The following is a 24,346-nucleotide window of genomic DNA, read 5'->3' on the forward strand; positions in this document are numbered from 1 at the left end:
CACAGTGTTTGTATTTCTCTGTCTGACTTACGTCACTTAGCTCAATGCCTGCAATGTCCATCCATATTGTCACAAATGGCGGGATTTCCTTTTTTCTCAAGGTTAGACAATATTTCATTGTGTATATACATACATCTTCTTTATACATTCATCTGTTGATGGACACTTAGGTTTTCCATATCTTGGCTATTGTGAATAATGCTACTACAATCAATATTGGAGTGCAGATACCTCTTTGAGAGCTTGACTTTATTTTCTTTGAATATATATACTCATATATACCCCAGAAGTGAAGTTGCAGGATCGTATGGTAATTCTTTTTTTTTTTTTTTTTTTGAGGACCCAATTTATATTACCACCAACAGCGCACAGGGGTTCCCCTTCTCCATATACTCACCAACACTTGTCATCTCTTATTTTTTTGGTGATAGCCATTCTGACACGTATGAGGTGATTACTCCTTGTGATTTTGATTTGTGTTTCTCTCATGATTAGTGATGTGGAGCATCTGTTTATGTTCTTGTTGGCTGCTTATATAACTTTTCTGGGAAAATGTCTATTCACTTTCTCAGCACATTTGTAATTGGATTATTTGAATTTTTTTTTTTTGTGTGTGTGTGTGCTATTGAATTGTACAAGTTCTTTATATTTTGGATATTAACCATTTACCAAATGTATGATTTACAAATATTTTCTCCTGTTGTGTAGATTGCCAATTCATTTTGCTGATGGTTCCTTTTTTTTCTCTAAAAATTGTTATAGTTGTTTTTTTCAAATCTTTATAAAGTATATTTTATTGATTATATTGTTACAATAGTTCCAATTTTTTTCCTTTGCTCCCCTCCGCCCAGCACCACACCTCCCCCAACAATCACCCCCCCACCAAGTCCATGCCCATGGGTCATACATACAAGCTCTCCTGCCTCACCCTTTCATGTATTCTTCTTCTTTTTTTTAATAAATAAATAAATAAATAATTATTTTAACAATAAAAAAATAACAATCCCTCCCTCTCAGACTTAAGACCCTTTATAATCTTATAAAGGACAATGGGCAAAGGTCTCAAGTTTTTCTAGCTGCTTCAAGCTGGACATGGTCATCGTCTTACCTACTCTTGGGTCCAGAAATCCCTAATAAGAGTGGGGGTGTGCAGGGGAGGCTGGCCTTCCCACATGGGGAAGGATTGTGCAGACTCCAGGTCATTTGGCTGTCCCCGGACAATGGCATGCTTGATTTAACAGGCTGGCATCCTTGTTGTATTCTGGAGGCAACAGATTTGGCAACAGGGTTAAAAGACATCATTAAATGTATAACCACTAGATGACAAAAGGCAGGTATTAATTTTTCAATGTCCCACATTAGGGAAAAGAAGGGCTTCTTTGGAGGAAGGTGTGCCAGGTACATCTCACCTGTCCAAAAACCTTTTGCCCATTATACTTAGTTTGGGCTGAGGGAAATATTTTAGGTTTCCCCCCTCTCAGACCTCTGGGCTCTTTCTGTCCAGGCCATTAGGACAGAAAAGAGAAACCAGTTTTAAAGTGAAGCCCACAGACCACCCCATTCTTCACCAACCCAGCCACTTAGTTCAGCCAAACCATTGAGTCTCAGGAGGCAGCACTGCAGACAGGATTAAGTGAGGCCTATATGTACAGACAACCACTCAGGTAATGAGATCATAGGCTTATGCCCTTTGAAAACAGAAAACACATTTTAATTTATGTAACATAACCCACATATAAGTCTCTAACTCTGTAGGACTGTCTTATCAGAAAGACGTCCAGTTGCAAGGCATTTGACATTCTTCTTGCCTGTAAATTAAACATCTTTGATAATACCACAGACATAGTTTAACTTTCAAATGAAAACAAATTTTAAATGAAAAGAAACTTTAAAGACGGTTAGCTGCACTACTTTATAGTCTACCACTGAGCATTGTGATTTTCCTTGAATCACAATTTTTCTCCCTAAGATTACTCTCCTTGTCATTAAAGGGACTGCTTTAAGTCCATTTTTTATTTATCCTGTTCATTTGCATAAACACAACAAGAGCAGCAAATGATCACTTATGATCTTTAGTTCTTCTTTGCTGGAACTTACGCAAGGAACATTTAGGGTGACCTTCAGTCTGCCCTTCAGGGCACAGAAGCAGAACCGCATACCTGGCATTCAGCCTTGCCTGTAAACACCTGTCTTTTACAAGTCCTTCTGGTTTTCCATTGTGCCTTAAGGTCTCATCTAGCCATCTTTCAGGAAAACAACCTTCATTCCTTCCCTGGAAAGATTGCCATGGACCGCGCATCCAACCACCAGGCCTTTTATCTCGTGGGCTTTTATTACCTTTGAAAGTCAATCCGAGTTCGTCAGGGCTTTTTGGTAACAACCAGAGCCCAAGCATGTCTCCTTTAGGCATGACATTCCAGTCAAAGTCTTAGTAAAAAAAAATATCTATTAACAACTGGTCTTATTAGTTTTATGCAAAGAAACTTATGTCATTAACTTACTTCTTTAGAATGCCAAACTCTGGAGGGATCAAATAGGGAGAAAAATATACAGTGTGAAGGAAAATCCTTGTCCTTCTAATATTCACTGAACTTGCATTTCCATTCTTTATATTTTCTTTTATTCCCCCACTAAAAATTTTTTTGTTTGTTTTTACATTAGTTGTCCCACTTTTTTCCCTCTCTTGCTTCCCTGCATTCTGCTCCCCCCTTCTCCCACATTCAGTCCCCACCCTGTTGTCCATGTCCATGGGTCATTTATATATGTTCTTTGACTAGACCCTTCCCCTTCTTACCCCCTTCTCTCCCTCCCATCTCCCCTTTTGTTACTGTTAGTTTATTCCTTGTTTACATACCTCTGGTTCAATTTTGCCCATTTGTTTGTGTTGTTCATTAGTTTCCTGTAATAGGTGATAGCATAAGGTATTTTTATTTTGTTGTCCGGCTTATTTTGCTAAGCATAAGTCTCTCTAGTTCCATCCATGTTGTTGCAAATGGTAGAAGTTCCTTCTTTCTTTCAGTACTTATTCATTGTCATTTTCCCCCTTTGTACTCGTCTTCCTCTCTGTCTCTCTCTGTTTCTTCATCTTCTTAAAGCAGACGCTTTAACATCTCTTGCAATGCTGGTTTCGTGGAAATGTATTCTTTTAGCCTTCTTTTGTCTTGGAAACTCCTTATTTCACCTTTCATTTTGAATGAGAGTCTTGCTGGATAGAGTATTCTTGGTGTAGGCCTTTGTTTTTCATCGCTTGAAATATTTTTTGCCATTCCCTTCTGGCTTGTAGTGTTTCTGCTGAGAAATCTGATGAGAGCCTTATTGGAGCTCCCTTGTATGTGATTAGTTGTTTCTCTCTTGCTGCTTTTAGGATTCTCTCTTTGTCTTTGAATGTTGGCATTTTAATTATGATGTGTCTTGAAGTGGGCCTGTTGGGGTTCATCTTCATTGGGACCCTTTGTACTTCTTGGAGACTTGTGTGACTCTTTCTCTCCTCATGTTAGGGAAGTTTTTTGTCATTAGTTTTTCAAAGAGGTTTTCTATCCCTTGCTTTTCTTCTCATTCTGGAATTCCTATGATACAGATATTATTATGTTTCATGTTGTTCTGCAGCTGTCTTAGAGCCTCTTCAGTCTTGTTCAGTCTTTTTTCATTTTGTTGCACTGTCTGGGAGTTTTTGTCTACATTGTCTTCCAGCTCGCTGATCCGATCTTCTGCTTCCTCTAGCCTGTTTTTAATTCCTTCTACTGTGTTCTTCAATTCAGAGATCGTATTCTTCATTTCCTCCTGGCTCTTATTGATAGCTTCTATGTCCTTTTCATGCTGGTGTAATTCTCAGTAAGTTCCTTGTAGTTTTTCTGGAGTTCCTTGTAGTTTCCGCTGAGCTCATTGAGCTTCTCCATAATCCATGTTTTGAATTCCATATCTGATAGTTTGCTCCCCTCTGTTTAACTTAGCACTCTTTCTGGGGATTCTACCTTTCCTTTCAATGGGGGGTTGTTTCTCTGTCTCATCATTTTTGTGACTCCTATTGTTTGTTGGTACTTTTTAGAGTGTTCTGCACTTCCTGGATCTGCCCCTGGTGGCATCAGATCCTGTACCACTCTGGGCCTAGGCAGCCTGTTGGAGACTTCCAGGGATCTACTGCCTTCGTCTGACTTCTTTAGTTGTTAATCTATTCAATCTGTGGTTAGCCATCAGGCTTAAGGACCGTGGGTGTGGCAGCTTAATTCCTGCAGGCAGGGCTTTTGCTTCCCCTCAGGCTGATGCCACTTGGAGGGGAATGGTCAGCCTGCAGCACTGTGGACAAGTCAGCACCAGGACCTGGCTGCCCCCCCAGCTCTCCCCCCAAAGCCACCACACCAAACTCTCCCCAAGCGTCTCCAGTCCCCTCCGCCCTCACTCTGCTCGAGCCCACGGTAAGTGGGGGCCAAAATATTTTTGTATGTGATTTGCTTAAGAGCTCTTTTTCTTCAGCTGTTTCTCTCCGGCTAGCAAGAAACCCTGTGGCTTTTCGCTTTTCTCAGCTGGATACTATTTTACTTTCCACTCTGTTGCTGTAGGCTGGGAAGCCCAGCTGGGGGTTTAGACCCTGCCCTTCTCAGGGGGAACCCCCGACTGCTGAGCTGTTTCTCAGTCCCTTTGGCTGCCACCCGTGTGAGCCCAGCCAGCCCTTCCATGTCTCCACACTCCCTATAGGTCACATTGTGATGTAGCAGCCTTTTCTGTCTCTCCGTGGTTATAAGACTTCTCTCCAGCTAGTGTTCGGTTGGTTATTCCAGATGATTTTTCCAAAATTAAGTTGTAAATCCAGACTAGTTTTGGGAGGAGGTTAGTGTAGCTTCCACTTACTCTTCCGCCATCTTGTTTCTCTGCTGATGGTTTCTTTTGCTGTGCAGAGGTTTTTTAGTTTGACCTCATCCCACTTATTAAGTTTTGCTTTTGTTGTTTTCCCTATTTCTGTGAAAAATGCCATTGAAATTTTGATAGGGATAATATTGAATTTACAGATGGCTTCGGGTTGCATGGGCATTTAAGTAATATTAATTCATGAACAGGGGATATATTTCTATTTAATTGTGTTCAATAAGAGTTAATGTTCAATGAGAGTTGATGTTCAACATATCATATTTGGAATTAAAATTTGCCTAAGTAATGACCTTTGCTATTTGTAGACCATAAATAGTATATAATACCAAATATTAAATAGACTATTTCAGTTGGAAGACTTTCAGAATTTTGATATTTTCTATAGATCCCTCTACCCTCTGTCTAATTATTCTAAATACTTGCAGAGTAGTAATTCTCTGAGACAGATTTTCTCAATTGAGGCAAATTCTTTCTGTGTGAGGGTGTGTGTCTGTGTGTGTGGCTGGCCAGTGCATTATAGGATGTTTAGCAGCATCTCAAGCCTCTAACTACTAGATGCCAGTAGCACCCTCTGCTCTCCCCACCAACTGTAGACATTGTCAATATCATCAACACACTTGTATGTATGGCATGGCTGTTCGTTTAAGAGATGGGGTAATAGTACAATATGGCAGATTCTGTTTTCCAAAGATGCATGTGTGTGTGTGTGTGTGTGTGTGTGTGTATTTCCCATCCCACTTGCTCATCTTATAATGTGACCTTGACATGCCTCATCTCTCAATGGAGGTTTGTGGGCAAGGAGGGGGGAGATTTGTGTTCCTTTTCCTTGAACCTGGGTGGACCTTTGTAACTGCCTCACCCAATATAAGGTGGCAGATATGACACTGTCAGTGATGCTGGATTATAAAGGGCAATACAACTTTCCCTTTGTGCGCTCTCTCTCTCTCTCTCTCTCTCTCTCTCAGTGCTTGCTTTTGGAACCTATCCATCCACCATGTTGCCCAGGTCATGTGGAAAGGCTATGTGTGGGTATTGCAGCCAACAGCCCCAGCTAGACCTCTACCACAGCCAGCACCAAACATCAGACATGTGAATAAAAGAGCCTTCAGATGATTTCAACCCACAGCCTTCAAGCCTTCAGCTGAGGCCCCAGACATTGTAGAGCAGAGACAAGCTTCCCCATCTGAATTCCAGATCCACAGAAACCATGAGAGATAGTTAATTTAAAAAATGTTAAGCCACTATGTTTTGAGGTAATTTCTTACATGGCAATAAATAACTGAAACATGTAGATTAAATCAGATCCCTCCTTAATATATATATAAGATAAATAATAAAGAGAGTCTAATATTACTTGATTAGGATTAAGATTAGCCAATAATACTGATGTGACCCTTTTCTTTCCCACAATGCACAGACATTCCAAAAAAGAATCTCAATCTTCCTGAGTTCCATTAAAGACAAAACAATCAAAACAACCATACCTAACCAGATTCTTCCTTACTCTACCTTCTTTATCTCTAGTTCACAAAAACATCATGGTATTGATTTATGATATGGCAAGCACTGTCAAACTGAATCAATTAACATTTCAGGGAAATTTTCATTCCTACAAGCAAACCACATTCAGCTCCTGGAAACACATGAACTAAAGGCCATGGGTTTAGTTTTAGTTTTCAAGCCACATGGGCATACCCACCTGCTACAAATAAGAGGCCTGTAAAGGTCAGACTGTAATATAAAAGTCATCTCCAGTATAATTGCAAATTCTGAACAGTGATATCCCCTGGAATTAAGTGACTTTAAAGTTTTAGAGCAAGATAAACTAGTTAACTTTTTACAGGACTCTATCAGTGAAGAAAGATTTTTGGTTTCAAGTAACAGAAAACCCAACCAATAGTAGGTTAAATAAAGACTTATTTTTCTCACATAGTAAGAAATTTGGAGATTGAGGCTGTTGACATTGGTTCAGAGGTTTGACCCTTATTAGGCTAACATTTCTGTGATTCTCTTTACCTTTTCCTTATGCCTCTTGAATTGTGGTCACATATGGCTACTGTAGCTCCAGACATCCCACCTGTGATCAAGGCTTGAAGAAGGTGAAAAGGAAAAAGGTAGTGCTAGTGGATTTCTCCTTATATCCCACTGGAAAAACATTCCAAGTATAAGTGTGTGTATGTCCATAAACAGATGAATGAATAAAGATGTGGTGTATACATACACAACGGAATATTATTCAACATTAAAAAGAAGAAAGTCTTGCCATTTGGGACAACATGGATGGACCTTGAGGGCATTGTGCTAAGTGAAATAAGTCAGAGAAATACAAATACTGTGTGATGTAACTTATACATGGAATCTGAAAAGGTATTTAGCTTTCATAGCCTCTGTAGTAGAGGCAGACAAGGGAGAAGTTGGTTAGAAATTGTTGAATGACTGAAATTGTATTGTCTGAAGTTACTATAGAAATTACAATTTATCATGATCAAATATTCATAACATCATTGACCAATAGAATGTATAGATATATAGGATCTAGTATACACTGAAACTCATCCATGTGATTATACCCTATGTACATATACATCTCAGGTTCCAAAACTGTGAATTTTTCATTGGCCAATCAGTATGTACAGTATAATCCCATTTTTTGTGAAAAATAAATCTGAACAAATAGCCATTCAAAATAATGTTGTAGAATAGTTACATATTAAAATATTGATGGAATTATACATCTTTTCCCTTTATATTTTCTCACTTTTCTACAATAAAATGTATGAATTGTGAAAAGAAAAAAGCAATACATATAGAAAATTAGCATTCAAAATTTTTAACTTTTAAAAAGATAACTCAATGAGAGATAATCTCTCTTTACATTGGTATCTAGTCTTTCAAATTGATATACACACTTGAATATTTAATATGTTTCAAAATTCTAATATATGTTAGTATTATCTCATTTAATCCAAACAATTATGTGATTAAGTTGCTACAGAAAGTCTTCATTTCCCATGTATTTATTAAACAGTGCCCAAATTTACAGTATTAACCATGAAAGCAACAATCACACACACAAAATCACTAATGGACAGACCACCAGTAAACTTCAACTGGTCAAATATTGTTTTCTACTTAAAAGCAACACATATTCTTGTTTAACACATCGATATCTTGGTGTTTTTCATTTATTATTTTTGACTTACTGAGAATATAATCTCTGTCCCTCTATTTATTCATCTGAGAAATAAGGATGTAATTGTATTTACTTTATGGAATAATGAGCAGTTTAAGTAAATACATACCTGGCACATTTTGATCTATACATTTAAAAGTGGTAGCTTTTAAAATTATTACATGCTCAAGTATAAAGGTTAAATGAATATTGCATACATGAGCTCAGGGGCTTTTTAAGGGTTTGAAAGAAAAACAATTAGCATTATCAGCATAGTGATAATATTTGAAGCCACAGAACTGGAAAAAGTCACCTAGAGATGGAGTTTTGATCGAGTACCTAAAAAAAAAAAAAAAGATGCTATAAGCACATTATTGAATTGGTCCCAAGTATTAGAAACCTTATTCACTGAACCATTGATCTAACTCTATAGAAAAACTTGGCTCATGATGCTTACTTAACATGTTAACGAATGTCTTTTCTGTAACAAGTCAAAGGAAAAATCTCACCTTGAAGTTGGTCTAGGGAAAATGTTTTCTTTCCATATTAATTAGCTTATTTTCCTTTAACGGACAATGGAAACTATGTGAACCATATATTTACCTTTTGGGATTAGTTGCTGCAATTTCAAAGCTAAATTGAAAACTCATCTCAAGTCTAATTCACCAATTTCAAGTACTATTTCTTTGCCCCTTTTAATGGATATTTATTGTTTCCATTTTCATGGTCTGATTTAATTTTGAAAAGTCACTTCAAACACTTTGTGAGAGAGAATTGGTAGAAAAACAGTGGCAGAGTAGAAGAATGACTTTGATAAATGGCTTCTGTTTACCCACCTCTCTTACTGGAGTTGGCATCACTCACTATCTGGCTCAGCCCCTCACACTGGCTTCCCTTTGTTCCTAAGCTGTCAAACTTCTCCCCAGCACTAGACCTTCACATTCACTCTTTCCTCTGCTTAGAACACACCTTGACTCTTCATGTAGCCAAAACCTGCTCATCTTTAACTCCCAGACTAAATGCTAAAACATTTCAGGAGACTGTTGCTCCTCTTTATATATTTTTTACAGATTCTGCAAATTTTTCCCCCATGGCACTTATTATCATTAAATTTTTTGATTTTTTTTTTTTTTTTGCCAACCATTGTCTTCTTTTAAAAACTTTCATTAGCTCTTGCATTCCTATTTTTTCAAGAAGAGTCTCAACCAGTATTACACATTCAAAGGTAACTGGAATCTAGCTTTTTGTTTACCAGTCCCTTAATGTGTAACGGTAAAACGGCCATAGCTGAGGTGACTTAGGTGTTTTTAAATAAGATCCCAAGAAGGAATAGCAGAATGAAATAAATACCAATTAAAAAAAACACTTTTGCCATTTCTTTCTCTCTGAAATCGTCGGCAGCCGTCCGTCTCGAGAGACGATGGTGTAGCTTCTTAAGAGTCTATCTGCACCGCCGAGAATGGTTGTGCAGTCCGACTCGGGAGTGACACGGTATCTGTCTCCTCCCGTGTTGAAGTGACATCTTGCGATGACGCTGGAGTGTCCTCTCCAGTGAAGCTGAAGCTACAGAGCCTGGGCAGGGTGATATGGAGGGTCTGCTGTTGCCCATGCAGCAGACCCTCCCTCTCTTCGCAGCTGAAGGGTCCAAGGGAAAGACGGAGTCAATACAGCTTGGCTTCAGGTGCGCCGCAGGAGTTGCCGGTGTTGACTACAACGTCAAACCGCCTTAGGGACTCCAGCTCCGGATTTTCGGTCGGGGTTTACTCCCTTAGCCTTTCCCCTGAAGAGGTATGCCGCAAGGCAGCGGAGGTTTTTTGGAGTCAGAGTTTTCCTTCTCTGATGTGCCCTGACTGGAAGATCGAACCAGCGACACTTAGCTCGCAGGCCGATGCTCAATCCACTGAGCCAAACCAGCCAGGCAATCTCTGAAATATTCAGTCCATATTCAGATTTCCCCAATTATGCACAGAATGCCTTTATAGCTGTTTTTAATTCTGGGTCAGGTTGTGGTCTACACATTACATTTGAATTTTATGTCTCTTTGGAGCCTTTTATTTAAAAAAATGTCTCTCCATGGTTTCATGGTATTGACTTTGAGGAATCCAGGTTAATGTTCCATTTCCTGGGTTTGTCGCATTGTTTCCTGATGGTGCTGCTTAAATTACCCCTTGTCTCTTCTATTTTTTATAAGCTGGAAGTTAGGTCTAGAGCAGGGCTATCTAATAAAAATACAGCACAAGCCACATATGTAGTTCAAAATAATCTAGTAGCCACATTTAAAAACATAAAAAGAAGCAGAATAATTTTTAAAAGATAGTTAGCCCTGGCCAGGTAGTTCATTTGGTTAGAGTGTCATTCCAATACACCAAGGTTGTGGGTTCGATCCCCGATCAGGGGACATACAAGAATCAACCAGTGAATGCATAAATCAATGCATTTCCCCCCCCTTCCTCTTTCTCACTAAATCAATACAAAATATTAAAAAGATAATAAATAATTTTTTTCAATTTTTTTTTCTACTAAGTTCTTTAAATCTTGTGTCTATTTTTCACTTACAGCACATTTCAATTCGTAGCAGCCACATTTCAAGTCCTGAAAAGTCAAATGTGTCCAGTGGTTATCACATTGAACAATGAGGTCTGGAGGCTTGATGATTCAAGTTAAACATTTTTGGTAAGAAGGCTTGAGGGGTGATATCCTGTAATGAGACAGATTTATTACATTTCTACACTATGAGTTCTGTATTGGAGAGATGATTAAAGCACTTGCATACATGATATTCAGAGTCTGAAAAATAAACATAATCTTAGAATATTATTTACTAAATAACTGTGTGTGTACTAATTCTTATGTATTTTAGACATCCCTTGGCCTTAACAATCACATATCTGACAATGTCACATCTATTGATTTAACAAATATTTATTAAATGTCTACCATGTGATTGATACTGTATTAGGTGTTGAAGATACCTTGGTGAATAAAAATTACAGAATCACTGCCCTCATTAAGTTTATGACCTGGTGGGAAAACAGACAATAAGTTAATAGCTACTCTTTCCGCCAAACTCAAATAATTTCAGTGATAATAAGTGCTATGAATAAAAAGTTCGGGGTTTAGGAGATTATAATTGGAAGGGGAGGCTTCAGGGAAGATGTTCCTGAAGTTTTGGCACTTAATCTGGGACTTGGAAGACGAGCAGGTTTGGCTACATAAAGAGTAGGGGGAAGAGTGTTCTAGGCAGAGGAAAGAGTAAATTTGAAGGCCTAGTGGTGGGGAAAAGTTTTTTTCAAGTTAAGACAAAGAGAAGGCCAGTGAATGGGGCCTGAGAGGGACAAGTGTGGTGTTACCTACAGTGGGGGAGGAGAGGAGGGGTCTTGTGGGTCAAGCTAGGGATTTTTAACTTTAGCCTAAAAATAAGGAGGAAAATCTGGAGATTAAGCGTAGGTATCTTATGATTATAGTTGTATTTTTTAAAAGACTAGTAGTAGCCATGGGTTGGCCAAAAAGTCTGTATGTGGTTTTTCTTTTTCCCCCATAAAATAAAAGGCACATGTTTTATTTTCACCAAGAACTTTATTGATCTGGATATTTTGAGTATGTCTGCTATCTCTTGCATGGTGCTGTACAACGTTGATTGTTTTCCATGTCTCAATTTGATTGCTATCAACTTCAACTGGCCTACCAGACTGTGGAGCATTGTACAGCGAGAAATCTCCAGCATGAAACTTTGCAAATCACTTTTGACACATTTGATCAGTCACAGCACCTTCTCCATATACTGCGCAAATCTTTTTTTGCATTTTAGTTGTGTTTTTGTGTTTCAGTTGTGTTTTTACCTTGAAATAATGAAGCATTCTATGCCAAAAATGTTACGTTTTCTTCCATCTTCAATATTAAAATGACTACACAAAAATTCATCAGTTTTGATGTTTTTTTAAAAATGCATGCTGATATGACATCTGTCACAATACAATCTAACAAAATCGTTTTGAATAAAGTCGAAGACAACTAAGCACTACTAGAGACACCTTATGGGGGAAAAAAAACTTTTTGGCCAACCCAATATTTTGCAATGATTAAAAAAGTACTGGCAGATAAATTAAATGGCAATTCAGTGAAGAGAAGAGAAAATCCAGCATGAAACCCAAATATATATAGGAAATCTGTATATGGTAAATATAATATTTCAGAGAGGGGAGGGAGGAATGGGTTACTTATTAATACTTTTTTATACTTGAGTATACTTCTAGAGAAAAAATAAAGTTTTAACCATACTTCAGAAATTTAAGGACATAAAATGATGTCATAAGAGACCCAGAAGAAATTATAGGAGAAGTTATAAAAATTATTCTGAGTAGGTTTCAAAATCTAGACATCTTAACAATGACCTAAGAGATAGCAGTGGATGACATCAAGGCATATTTTGGAGGTATAATCAGCACAAGCAGGTGATTATTGAATGGCAGCAGGTGAAAGAAGGAGAGAGTAAAAATAGATCAAGGATGAATTAATGAGTTACACATCTGTAGTTTGGGGAATCCAGTGGGTAGTAGTGCTGCCTACAGAGAAGGGGGAAAGGGAGGAGGGTATATTGCAGGGGTGGTTAAATAAATTCATCTTTGAATGAAATCATTTTATGCTTTAAAGGACATCAAGAAGAAAGTGAAAAGACAATACAGAGAAAAAATATTTGCAAATCTGATAAGGAACTTGTATCCCAAATATATAAAGAACTCTTAAAACTCAAGAACAAAAAGACAACCAATTAAAAAAATGGGCAAAAAATTTGAATAGACACTTCTCCAAAGAAGATATATGAATGGCCAATAAACACATGGAAAGATACTCAACATCATTAGTTATTAGAAAAATGCAAATAAAAACTATAAAATACTACTTCGTATCCACTAGGGTGTTTATAATCAAAAGGATAGATAATAAGTTTCAGTGAGGATGTGGAGAAATTGGAACCCTCATAGATTGCTGGTAGAGATGTTAAATGGTGCAGCACTTTGGAAAAACAGTTTGGTAGTTTTTCAATATGTTAAACATAGCATTACCATATGATTCCACAATTCCAGTCCCAGGTGTTTTCGCAAGAGAAAAGAAAACATATGGTCTCACAAAGCCTTAATCATAAACATTTATAGCAGCATTATTCATAATAACCAAAATGTGGAAACAACCCAAAAGTCTACCAACTAATGAATGAATAATAATTGTGGAATATTGATACAGTAGAATTTTTGACAGTACAAAGAAATGAAGTAAGTACTGATACAAGCTACAAAGAGGTAATCCTCAAAAAAGTGAAGCGAAAGAAATCAATCATAAAGACCACATATTGTATATTAAAAAAAAGAGCGAGCGAGCACATATTGTATACCATATATATGAAATAAAAGCAAGTCTATAGAAACAGTAGATTAGTGATTGCCTAGGGCTGGGAGGAGACAGAGGACTAGAGAGATTGGGTAGTGACTACTAATAGTTACAGGGTTTCATTTGGAGGGTCACGAAACGTTGAAAAATTAGGTTATAGGGATGATTGAACAACTCTGTAAATACATATATTAAAAAACTGATTTGTGTATTTTAAACAGGTGAACTATATAGTATGTAAATTATATTAATGTTCCCAAATAAGCCTATGAATCCTCTTGAAGAACTATGTTCTTGTGTCCTCGGGGTTAAGAGGGTGTCTGAACAGGTTCTCGGGGATTTCAGAAGCCCCAGAGTTTCGAGAGGGACAGGAAGAAGAGCAGGATTGAGACTAGATGTTGTCAAAGTGTCTTTTCCTCTTCTAGACTCGCTGACCGAGGCCACGCCCCTTTCCTGTCTCCTAGCAACCAGCACCCTTACGGTACTCCTCCTCAAGCCCCTGCTCCTTCGTAACTTCCGTTCCGCGGCAGGAAGTGAAGTCAGAGCCGGCGGCTTTCCCAGGACTTTAGCGTTTGAGGTGTGTGCACGAGCTGAAGAAGTTATTTCCCTGGAACTGGCGGTCTCCCTCGCTCTCCGAAGTTCCGCCTTCCCGCTAGGTGGTGAGGACCTCGAGGGTCCGGAAGTCCACGCGAGAGGAAGGCGAGGCCCGAGAACGCAGGACCCTTAGGGCTGAGTAGGCGGCTGGTGGGGGCAACTCCCTGGGTATCTGTGCAATCACTTCAACCTGGCTGCTTCTGTGTGCTGTGTCCCTGAGAGCTTCCCCCAGTTCTCCTTGACGGACAGCTGGGGTTTCTGGAGATTGGGGGTTCTTCGCGTCCCTCCCCCAACACCCCACCTTTTGCCTTTGAAGGAAGACCCTTCATAGAGAAGACTTATCCGGCTGCTGACTCCCTTCCCCGCCATGAAGTTACCCACCATGACCGTAGTGTGAGCTAACGACCGACTTGTGATACTTTTCCAGAGTCCTGGGGTAAATGTTTATATGTGTGCATACCTGTGTGTGTATGTGTCTTATATTTCCTGCAAAATCTGAGCTAGGAGAAAACCCTAGGCTGCGTTTGACAAGTGTGTATTTTGGTTTACTTTTTTTCTTTAACATCTTTTCCTGAGACAACTTTGTGCTTCTGTTAGCTGGGTGAGCAAGAATTAGGCTGGAAAGGCCCAGGAGATACTGATTTTTGGATCTTAGCCTGACCTTTGAAGTGTTCAGTGTACTATTTGTATTAGGTGTTTCTTTGTTTTAAGTTTTTAATGTATTTGTGCCATGTGCAAGTCTACGAGTTCTTGGACGAAGACTGTATTATATTGTCCTATTGTGACCCTCATAGCCCTGAGCACAATACTGAACATAGAGTAAAAGCTTAGTGATTTTAAAAATCAGAAAATAACTTTTAACATCTTCAACTTAATATTGAAAGGGCCTGTTTAAATACTGTTCAGCTCCTGGAAAGGACAACATAAAATAACAAGATCTTTTTAGATAAATGTGTCTGAAATTTAGAGGCTGCCTGGAAAGGTAGGTGTAGTGATCTCAGGGGAGGAGAAATATAGTGCATCTATCTTTTAGAAGGAGATCAAATAAATAATGGTGTTTCATTGCTTGTTTCTTTTCTTTCTCCTTTTTTTTTCTACTTAAAAAAACAAAAAAACCAGGTGTTGTATCCTAACTTACTGACCCAGAGGCGCTTGCTGCCATTATGGGAAATCAGCTCGCTGGCATTGCTCCTTCCCAGATCCTTTCTGTGGAGAGTTATTTCTCAGACATCCATGACTTTGAATATGATAAGAGCCTGGGGAGTACTCGCTTTTTTAAAGTTGCTCGAGCAAAACACCGAGAAGGCCTGGTGGTTGTGAAGGTCTTTGCAATTCAGGATCCCACGTTGCCTTTAACCAGCTATAAACAAGAGCTGGAGGAATTGAAAATCAGGCTTCATTCTGCACAAAACTGCCTACCTTTCCAGAAAGCAGCAGAAAAAGCATCTGAGAAAGCAGCCATGCTCTTCAGGCAATATGTGCGAGACAACCTCTATGATCGCATCAGTACCCGTCCGTTCTTAAATAACATCGAGAAGCGTTGGATCGCATTCCAGATCCTGACAGCTGTGGACCAAGCACACAAATCTGGAGTCCGTCATGGAGATATCAAGACTGAGAATGTAATGGTCACCAGTTGGAACTGGGTCCTTCTAACTGATTTTGCCAGTTTTAAACCCACTTATCTTCCAGAGGACAACCCAGCAGATTTCAACTATTTCTTTGACACTTCACGGAGGAGAACTTGTTATATTGCTCCTGAACGTTTTGTTGATGGTGGATTGTTTGCCACTGAGTTGGAATATATGAGAGATCCTTCAACTCCACTTGTAGACTTAAATAGCAATCAGAGAACAAGAGGAGAGTTGAAGCGAGCAATGGACATCTTTTCAGCAGGTATTTGAGTTGGTTACATTTGCTAAGGGGGAATGTGCATATATTTTTAACCTGAAGATAGAAATGTAACTTTAAAAAATTTTTTCATATGTTGAAAAATTAATTTGTCCTCTTACACTATTTTAGATTTATGCCGTGTTCTTTCATTGGTCATGTTTAAGTGCCTAGAAAATGCAAGGGCAGTTCATTCAAACATTTAAGTATTTGACGTGATCTTTATGTGTTGGGCACTGTCTTAAGCACTAGAGACATAGATGGGTAATCATGTCATTTTTTCAAGGTACCTATACTTCAACAGGGAGATAGATATAACTGAAAAAGGACATTTTAGTGTAATGTGACTTGCTATGGTGGTAATAAACATAGGATGCTTATATAAACATGTATTTAATAGATATATTAGTATCCATGGTGGTGATGGTAGAGAAGCAGAATCAAGAAAGACCTCTTTATTGGAAGGATGATATTTAAATTGAGACCTGAAAGATGATTGGGAGCTAGCTATGGTATGGGATGTTAGTTTCAGGCAGAGGATGTTGCTTATACAAAGACTTGAAGGCCAGAGCGTGATGCACTGATTTATAGGGCACTCTAAGTGGTGTAGTATATCTGGAATGTAGAGTGTGAGGTAAGCAAGGCCCAGATCAGAAAGGTAGTCTAGAGAGATGTCAGACAAAACACCGACTACAGCATGAAGAATGGATAGAGGGCAACTGCACTGGAGAAGGGAAAAATAATAGTAAACTACCACCAGTCCAGGTAAGACATGAGCCTGATTGGCTTAAAGTTGTGACAGAGTTGGAGAGGGAACAGAGAGAGGTACAGTTGACCCTTGAACAACTCAAGGGTTAGGGGCACCAATCCCAGCACATTCGAAATCCATATATAACTTTTGACTCCCCAACAACTTAACTAATAGCCTACTGTTGACTGATAACAAACAGTCGATTAACACATATTTTGTGTTATATGTATTATATGCTGTATACTTATAATAAAGTAAGCTAGAGAAAGAAAATGTTATGGAAATCATAAGACTCATCCGTGAGTTATTTCAAGTTGTAACAAATCTCCAAAATGTTTTTCCATCATATTTATTGAAAAAAAGCCTGTGTAAGTGGGCCCATGCAGTTCAAACTTGTCTTGTTCAAGGGTCAGCTGTAATGCTTAAGAGTTAATTAGTAGGTGGAATTGTTATGATATGGTGATTGATTGGAGGATGAAGTCAAGAGCACCTCCACCCCCTCCATCCTCCCTGTACCCCTCTTTGGAAAACATGGTGCTGGTGCTGCTGGTCATTGAGCTAGGAGACACAAGAGGAAGAACAGCTAGGGGATGAGAAGATGATGAAGTCTGCATTAGGTATGTTAAGTTGAAGGTGTTTGAGGGATATCCAGGAGAAGATATATAAGAGGCAGTTGGTTGTAAAGGTTTGGTGCATAGAGATTTGGGATGGAGTTGGAGATTTGGTAGTTATCAGGGAATATAGATAGTAATTATAGCCAAGCGAATGAGTTTGTAGCCAGGGAGAGTTTGTAGAGAAGTGATTTTTAAGCTTTTTTGGATCCCCTTAAAGAATTTGATGAAATTAGTGACCTTCTTCCCTGGACATAAGTACCATGTATTCATACACGTTATATTTCACACACACAGACCACCTGAAGCTGGGCCATGATTCCAGGTTGTCTATGAACTTTTGGGAGGGCAGTTGTGCTGAGGATGGTATCCTTGAGGAATACCTTATGAACTCTGGCGTCAGGACCATTTTTTGTAACTTTTGGGAAGATTGGATTTAATCATTTTCTCACTTGTAAGTTTACTACAAAGAAACCATGAATCAAACTGTGTTTTAGATTACTAAGGAAAAATACAGTAACATAATTAGGAAAGGAGTCTATTTCACCTAGGGCAAATGAATAATTGTTACATAGGATTGCACCTGTTGGTCCATTCAGCTCACTAATCTCTGTCCCAGGATAAGACTGAGGAGCGTCTCTATCTACAGAACAGTATTAGAAATGTAATCTATCCAAGTCCCTACTTTCTTGATCAGTGAATTTATCTAATTTTTCTTGAACCATTATTAGATTTTAAGCCTACTATTTTGTAAATAGGACTCCTTTAGTTTAGAAACGTGGCCACTTTCTAGCTTTAGGGGGCCATATATAGTTTTTGTTCTTTTTTGTTATTGAGGTATAACTGACATATTGTATTACTTTCACTTGTACAACATAATGATTCAATATTTTTATATATTGCAAAATGATCTCTACAATAAGTCTAATTAACATCTGTCACCATACATAGTTATAGAAATTTTTTCCTTGTTATGAGAACTTTTAAAATCTTCTCTCTTAGCAACTTTCAGTTAAGCAGTGTAGTATTAACTGTAGTCACCATACCTTAGATTACATCCCCATGACTTAGTTATGTTATAACTGGAAGTCTATTACAGTTTTAAAATTTCAGGGATTGATGAAGGTTTATATTTATCTTTTTTGTACACATTATAGTTTTGTAAATGTCAACAAAATTCTTACTCAGCATTTGTTTTTTCAGACTGAAGAGCCCTACATTATTTTGGCTAAAGATAAGCCCTTTCTTCGAAAGAGGAGGGTGGGGAGACTCGTGGATGAACGCCTGGCTTTGCTGCTCAAGTCCTGTGTCCCTGTGTTTTATTGTGAGCGTTTTCTCACATTGGCATAATATTTTAAATTCAAGTGACTATGAAGCCTGAGAAATACAACACAGGTCTAGAGACTTTTAATAGGTTTAAATAAAAACAAAACCAAAGCAAAAAGACTATTTGAGAGATAATCAAACTTGGAGAAGACATTTCCTACCAAAAATGTGGAATAAAAATGTAATTTAACCTTGAGTAGCACAACTTAAGTTACATTGGAACTGTCAGAAACACTCACAGTGAAACACTGAGATGCAGGACTTGGGCAGCAAAGCAGGGTGTTTATTCATGAGTCTGCAGAGCCGGGCGCACAGACTGTCAGGAGCATGTGTATTCAAAGTAGACAAAGAAAACTGGTTTTATACTAATGCGATTAGCTCCCCCTCCCTAACACGATTAGCTCCCCCTCCTCTCCTTCTCCCGTTTCTCCATTACTGGTTAATCCAGGTTCACAATCTAATGCGATTAACTCCTTAACTTAGGGTGTGATTAACCAAGGGTAATCTAGTTATAGGTCTATCTCCAACTTATTTGCAAAGTTATCTAGCGACATCTTCCCATTTCTCTGTGTTTGGTGATGACATCCTTCCTCCTTTTGATCCCAGAGATAGGTGTGAGGAGCTGCGGAATGTCATTTCCTAGGCCCTTTTCCATGATTCATCTGTTAATTATCTCTCACTGGTTTGAGAGTCACTGGCTTCTTTATCCCTAAGAGGACTGATGAAGGAAAGTTATTTTAGTCCAAAAAAAAAAAAAAAGAAAGAAAGAGGAGAGTGGGTCTCTGTCCACCTCCCACGGCTCCTAAGATTTGGTTTAGGCTCTTTGGGTTTTGAATGTTACTTTTCCTCGTCGTCGTCGTTGGCAGCCGTCCATCTCGAGAGACGATGGTGTAGCTTCTTAAGAGTCTATCTGCACCGCCGAAAATGGCTGTGCAGTCCGACTCGGGAGTGACACGGTATCTGTCTCCTCCCGTGTTGAATCAACGTCTTGCGATGACGCTGGTGTGTCCTCTCCAGTGAAGCTGAAGCTACAGAGCCTGGGCAGGGTGATATGGAGGGTCTGCTGTTGCCCATGCAGCAGACCCCCCTCTCTTCGCAGCTGAGGGATCCAAGGGAAAGACGGAGTCAATACAGCTTGGCTTCAGGTGCGCCGCAGGAGTTGCCGGTGTTGACTGCAACGTCAAACCGCCTTAGGGACTCCGGCTCCGGATTTTCTGTCGGGGTTTACTCCCTTAGCCTTTCCCCTGAAGAGGTATGCCGCAAGGCAGCGGAGGTTTTTTGGAATCAGAGTTTTCCTTCTCTGCACCTTGATGCATACTCATATTTCTGGCTGCTTGTTTGGGAGAGGTGCATACATACGGGCAGAGCTTTTTTTTGTTGGAGAGCTTCCATTGATTTGCTTGATAAACATTTGTCTATTATGTGTGAGACACTGTGTTGTGTAGATATTGGGAACACAACTGTGAACAAGTCTGACGAAGTTTTAGCCCTCATGGAGCTTACATTTTAGTGGGGAAGAGATAGAATAAACAAATAAGTAAGAAAGTTAATTTCAATTAGTGGTTAAGTGCTATGACTAAGGCTGGTAGGGGACTGCATTAGATAAAGTGGTTAGATAAGGCCTCTCCCAGAAGTTGACATGTGAGTGGGGATCTGAATGATAAGAAGGACTCAGTGATGATAGAGACAATTTGAATAAGTCCTTCCGTAGGGAAATACCGCCCAACAGCACCTCTTCCAGAATAACATTCTGAAGTCGCAAGGGGAAAAAATCCTGTATTCACCTCTGCATTAGCTGGCTAAGCGTGCCATGACAAAGTACCCGAGCCTGGGCTCTTTTCACCCCTTTTATGTTTTGCCAGTCCTTTTGGGAAAGAATTTTAAAATCCATATTTGTCAGTGATTTTGGTCTCTATAGTTTTTCTTCCAGTGTTTTATCTGGTTTTGTATAGGGTAGTATTTGCATCATAGAATAGAATTGGGAGGTGTTCCCTCTTCTGTTTTTTGGGAGAATTTGTGAAGGGTTAGTGTTAAGTCCTTCGAAGTTTGATGGAATTCACTTGTTAAGCCATCTTGGCTTAGGCTTTTCTTTGTGGAAGTTTTGCGTAACCAGTTCAATCTCTTATAATGCTCATTCAGATTTTCTATTTCTTTTTAAGGAAGCTTTAGTAATCTCTTTCTAGGAATCTGTCCATTTTGTTTAGACTATCTAATTTTGGCATACAGTTGTTCACAGTACTCTCTTGTAATTCTTTTCATTTCAGTACATTTGGTAGTTGGTAGTTGATAGTTGAGAGTAATGTCCCTTTTCCACTCCGGTCTTTGTTATTCCCTTCTTTCTGTTTGCTTTGAGTTTACTCGTTTCTAGTTTCTTAAGGTGAAGGTTAGGTGATTGTTTTGAGTTTGTTCTAGTTATACATTTCCTCTAAACACTCCTTTAGTTGAATTCCATATGTTTTTGTATGTTGTGTTTTTGCTGTCATTCAACTCAAAGTATTTCATAATTTCCCTTTGATCCATTGGTTATTCCTACATATTAGAATTTTTCAAAAAGTTTTTTTCTGTTACTGATTTCTTATTTTGTTTCATTGTGATTTGAAGAACATAATTTGTATGATTTAAGTTTTTAAAAAACTTATTGAGGCTTGCTTTATGGCTAAGTGTACGATCTAACCTGGAGAGTGTTCCATGTGTACTTGAGAAGAGTTTTGTATTCTGTTGTTGGGTGGAATGTTCTTTTGATGTCTTAGATCCAGTTGGTCCGTAGTGTTGTTTAATTCTATTTCCTTCTCAGCTATGATGTTTTTAAAAGCTATTTTTAAATCTTTTATTCTAAAACTTGACACTCTGTCGTCGGCAGCCGTCCGTCTCGAGAGACGATGGTGTAGCTTCTTAAGTGTCTGTCTGCACCGCCGAGAATGGTTGTGCAGTCCGACTTGGGAGTGACACGGTATCTGTCTCCTCCCGTGTTGAATCGACATCTTACGATGACGCTGAAGTGTCCTCTCCAGTGAAGCTGAAGCTACAGAGCCTCAAGAGACGATGGTGTAGCTTCTTAAGTGTCTATCTGCACCGCCGAGAATGGTTGTGCAGTCCGACTCGGGAGTGACACGGTATCTGTCTCCTCCCGTGTTGAATCGACATCTTGCGATGACGCTGGAGTGTCCTCTCCAGTGAAGCTGAAGCTACAGAGCCTGGGCAGGGTGATATGGAGGGTCTGCTGTTGCCCATGCAGCAGACCCCCCCTCTCTTCGCAGCTGAGGGATCCAAGGGAAAGACGGAGTCAATACAGCTTGGCTTCAGGTGCGCCGTAGGAGTTGCCGGTGTTGACTACAACGTCAAACCGCCTTAGGGACTCCAGCTCCGGATTTTCTGTCGGGGTTTACTCCCTTAGCCTTTCCCCTGAAGAAGTATGCCGCAAGGCAGCGGAGGTTTTTTGGAGTCAGAGTTTTCCTTCTCTGATGTGCCCTGACTGGAAGATCGAACCAGCGACACTTAGCTCGCAGGCCGACGCTCAATCCACTGAGCCAAACCAGCCAGGGTGTGACACTCTGTAGGTAGAAATTAATGGAAGAAATTTATTGTTTATTATGTGTCAGGAATTGTCTTAGTTGCTTTAGATTTTTCAGTGAACAAAGTAGACAAAAATCCCTTCCTCATAGAGTTTGCATTCTAGTGAATATATAGACAAAAAAGAAATAAACACATAAAATATATAATTTGGCAGTTGATGCTGTAGGGGGAAACAGCAGGGAAAGGGAAAAGGGAATGTACCAGCTGAAGAGCGTGAGGGAATTGTAGTTGCAGGGCTTACAGTTTTAAACTGGGCAGTCAAGAAAGGCTTTCCTGTTCAAAATGACATCTGGTTAAAGATCTGAAGGAGGTGGAGGTATAAGCCACATGGATACGTGGTAAAATAGAGTTTTAGACAGAAGGACTAGCAAATGCAAAGGTTGTGGTAAGCTACGGCTATTTAAGGATCTCTTTAAGAATTGTTAAATACATGTCATATAGTGATTCAATGCAACTGCTTTGGCTTTTTTGGAATGTAGATAGGTTTTTTATTCCTTGCTAAAGATTATGTAAGTGCAGATGATTGGGTTATATCTTCTTTCCTCTCAAATCTTACAGTCACACTTCTTAGCACCTCTCATTTTTTAAATTATTTTTGTTCACTGACTTATTTTATGCCTCCCTATAATGAAAGCTTTATGGGGGCAGAGATTTTATCTGTTTCATGTACTACGGTGAATACGTGACTTGTTAGCTATGACTTCTCAGTAATTCCTTATGAACTAAATTTCTATAAACCCATATTAAAACAAAAACAGTGTATTTCTTGTGGCTTTTAATCTATCTACGAGTATCTATCTAAATGTATGGTGTGTATATGTTATATGCACACATACTCATTTTAAATTATAGAACTAGGAATTAACTTCTAACTTTTTTTAAGAGGGGGAAAAATAGAATTGACCTTTTGGATTTACACTTTTAGAAACCAATGATTATGCAATAGACATTTTATCTATCTTGATTGATTGTAGTTGTATATTGCATTAAAATTTTTAATTCAGTTTACTTGGCTTGACATTTTGAGTTTTATGAGTTCTCTGAATTCTTGATCTATATTAATAATATCTTGCATTTCATTTTTAATGGAATTATATCTACTGTTTTCCAGGTTGTGTGATAGCAGAGCTTTTTACAGAAGGTGTACCATTATTTGACCTCTCTCAACTTTTGGCTTATAGAAATGGGCAATTTTTCCCCGATCAAGTGCTAAATAAAATTGAAGATCACAGTATCAGAGATTTGGTAACTATGCTACAAATATTTGCCATAAAGAACTTAATAGAATTGTGTTCTTACTTTTGCGTTAGTCTACTCTCTAAAATGTTATAAATTTGGAACAAAGAGCCTAATAGACTAAGACAGACACAATTTTACCCCTTCCCAGTCACAGAGCTCATTTGACTTAATGTTTTACACACACACACACACACACACACACACACACACACACACACACACCACCCTCATTATAATCTTCAGCGTAGTTTTAGAGGGTGGTAAGGAGCTGCCTGCCTGGGTTTAGAGAGGTTGTCCAGGATAGAACTTGATAGTAAGACACGAAGAAGACACATCTAAAATGAAGGAGACAGGAAACATGGATTTGACTATAATGCAGCATTATAAGGCCATTTTATATAGAAGCTGCTAATTTGTTTACCTCCTTTGGCCCTGAAACCAGTTCTGGAAGGGGAGATATAGAATCACAAATTAGTGTAGCAGAACAAATAGGAGGGATTCTGTGGGAGGTCATAGAACCCATTACTGTTTGAGGGGATCTTTTTAAAATCAGTCAGTCAGTCAGTGTAGGAACTGATGCTTATCATGGTAATGACTAGTCATGGAAAGGAAATTGTATATTTAAAACATCCTTGCACTGGCCAGGTGGCTCAGTTGGTTGGAGTGTCTTCCTATGCACCAGAAGGTTGCGGGTTCAATCCTGGGTCAGGGCACATAGCCAGGTTGCAGGTTTGAGCCCTGGTCAGGGTGCATGCAGGAGGCAGTTGATCAATAGTTTTCTCTCTTTCTTTACCACTCCCCCCTTTCCTATGTCCTCTCCCTTCCTCTCTCTCTAAAATCAATAAAAAAACATATCCTTGGGTGAGCATAAAAAGTATTAAAATATCCTTTGTAAGGTACGGAAATACATATTTTAATTTCTCTTACAAATAGCAAATGTTA

At 38.9% G+C, this 24,346-nt stretch overlaps 1 protein-coding gene across 1 annotated transcript in view; it reads left to right on the forward strand.

Annotated features, from left to right (window-relative positions):
• Positions 1–15,138: 15,138 nt before the first annotated feature.
• Positions 15,139–24,346, forward strand: part of PIK3R4 (phosphoinositide-3-kinase regulatory subunit 4) — a 58,014-nt gene continuing 48,806 nt past the window's right edge. Inside the window, exons 1-2 of the mRNA XM_090284349.1 lie at positions 15,139–15,910; positions 23,277–23,410. Of these exons, the coding sequence (XP_090140475.1) occupies positions 15,178–15,910; positions 23,277–23,410 (867 nt within the window). The 5' untranslated portion in view covers positions 15,139–15,177. The remainder of the gene's footprint in view (positions 15,911–23,276; positions 23,411–24,346) is intronic.

The sequence above is a fragment of the Furipterus horrens genome, unplaced genomic scaffold (assembly GCF_987537825.1).
Source record: "Furipterus horrens unplaced genomic scaffold, mFurHor1.1.pri manual_scaffold_7, whole genome shotgun sequence".
NCBI lineage: Eukaryota > Metazoa > Chordata > Mammalia > Chiroptera > Furipteridae > Furipterus > Furipterus horrens.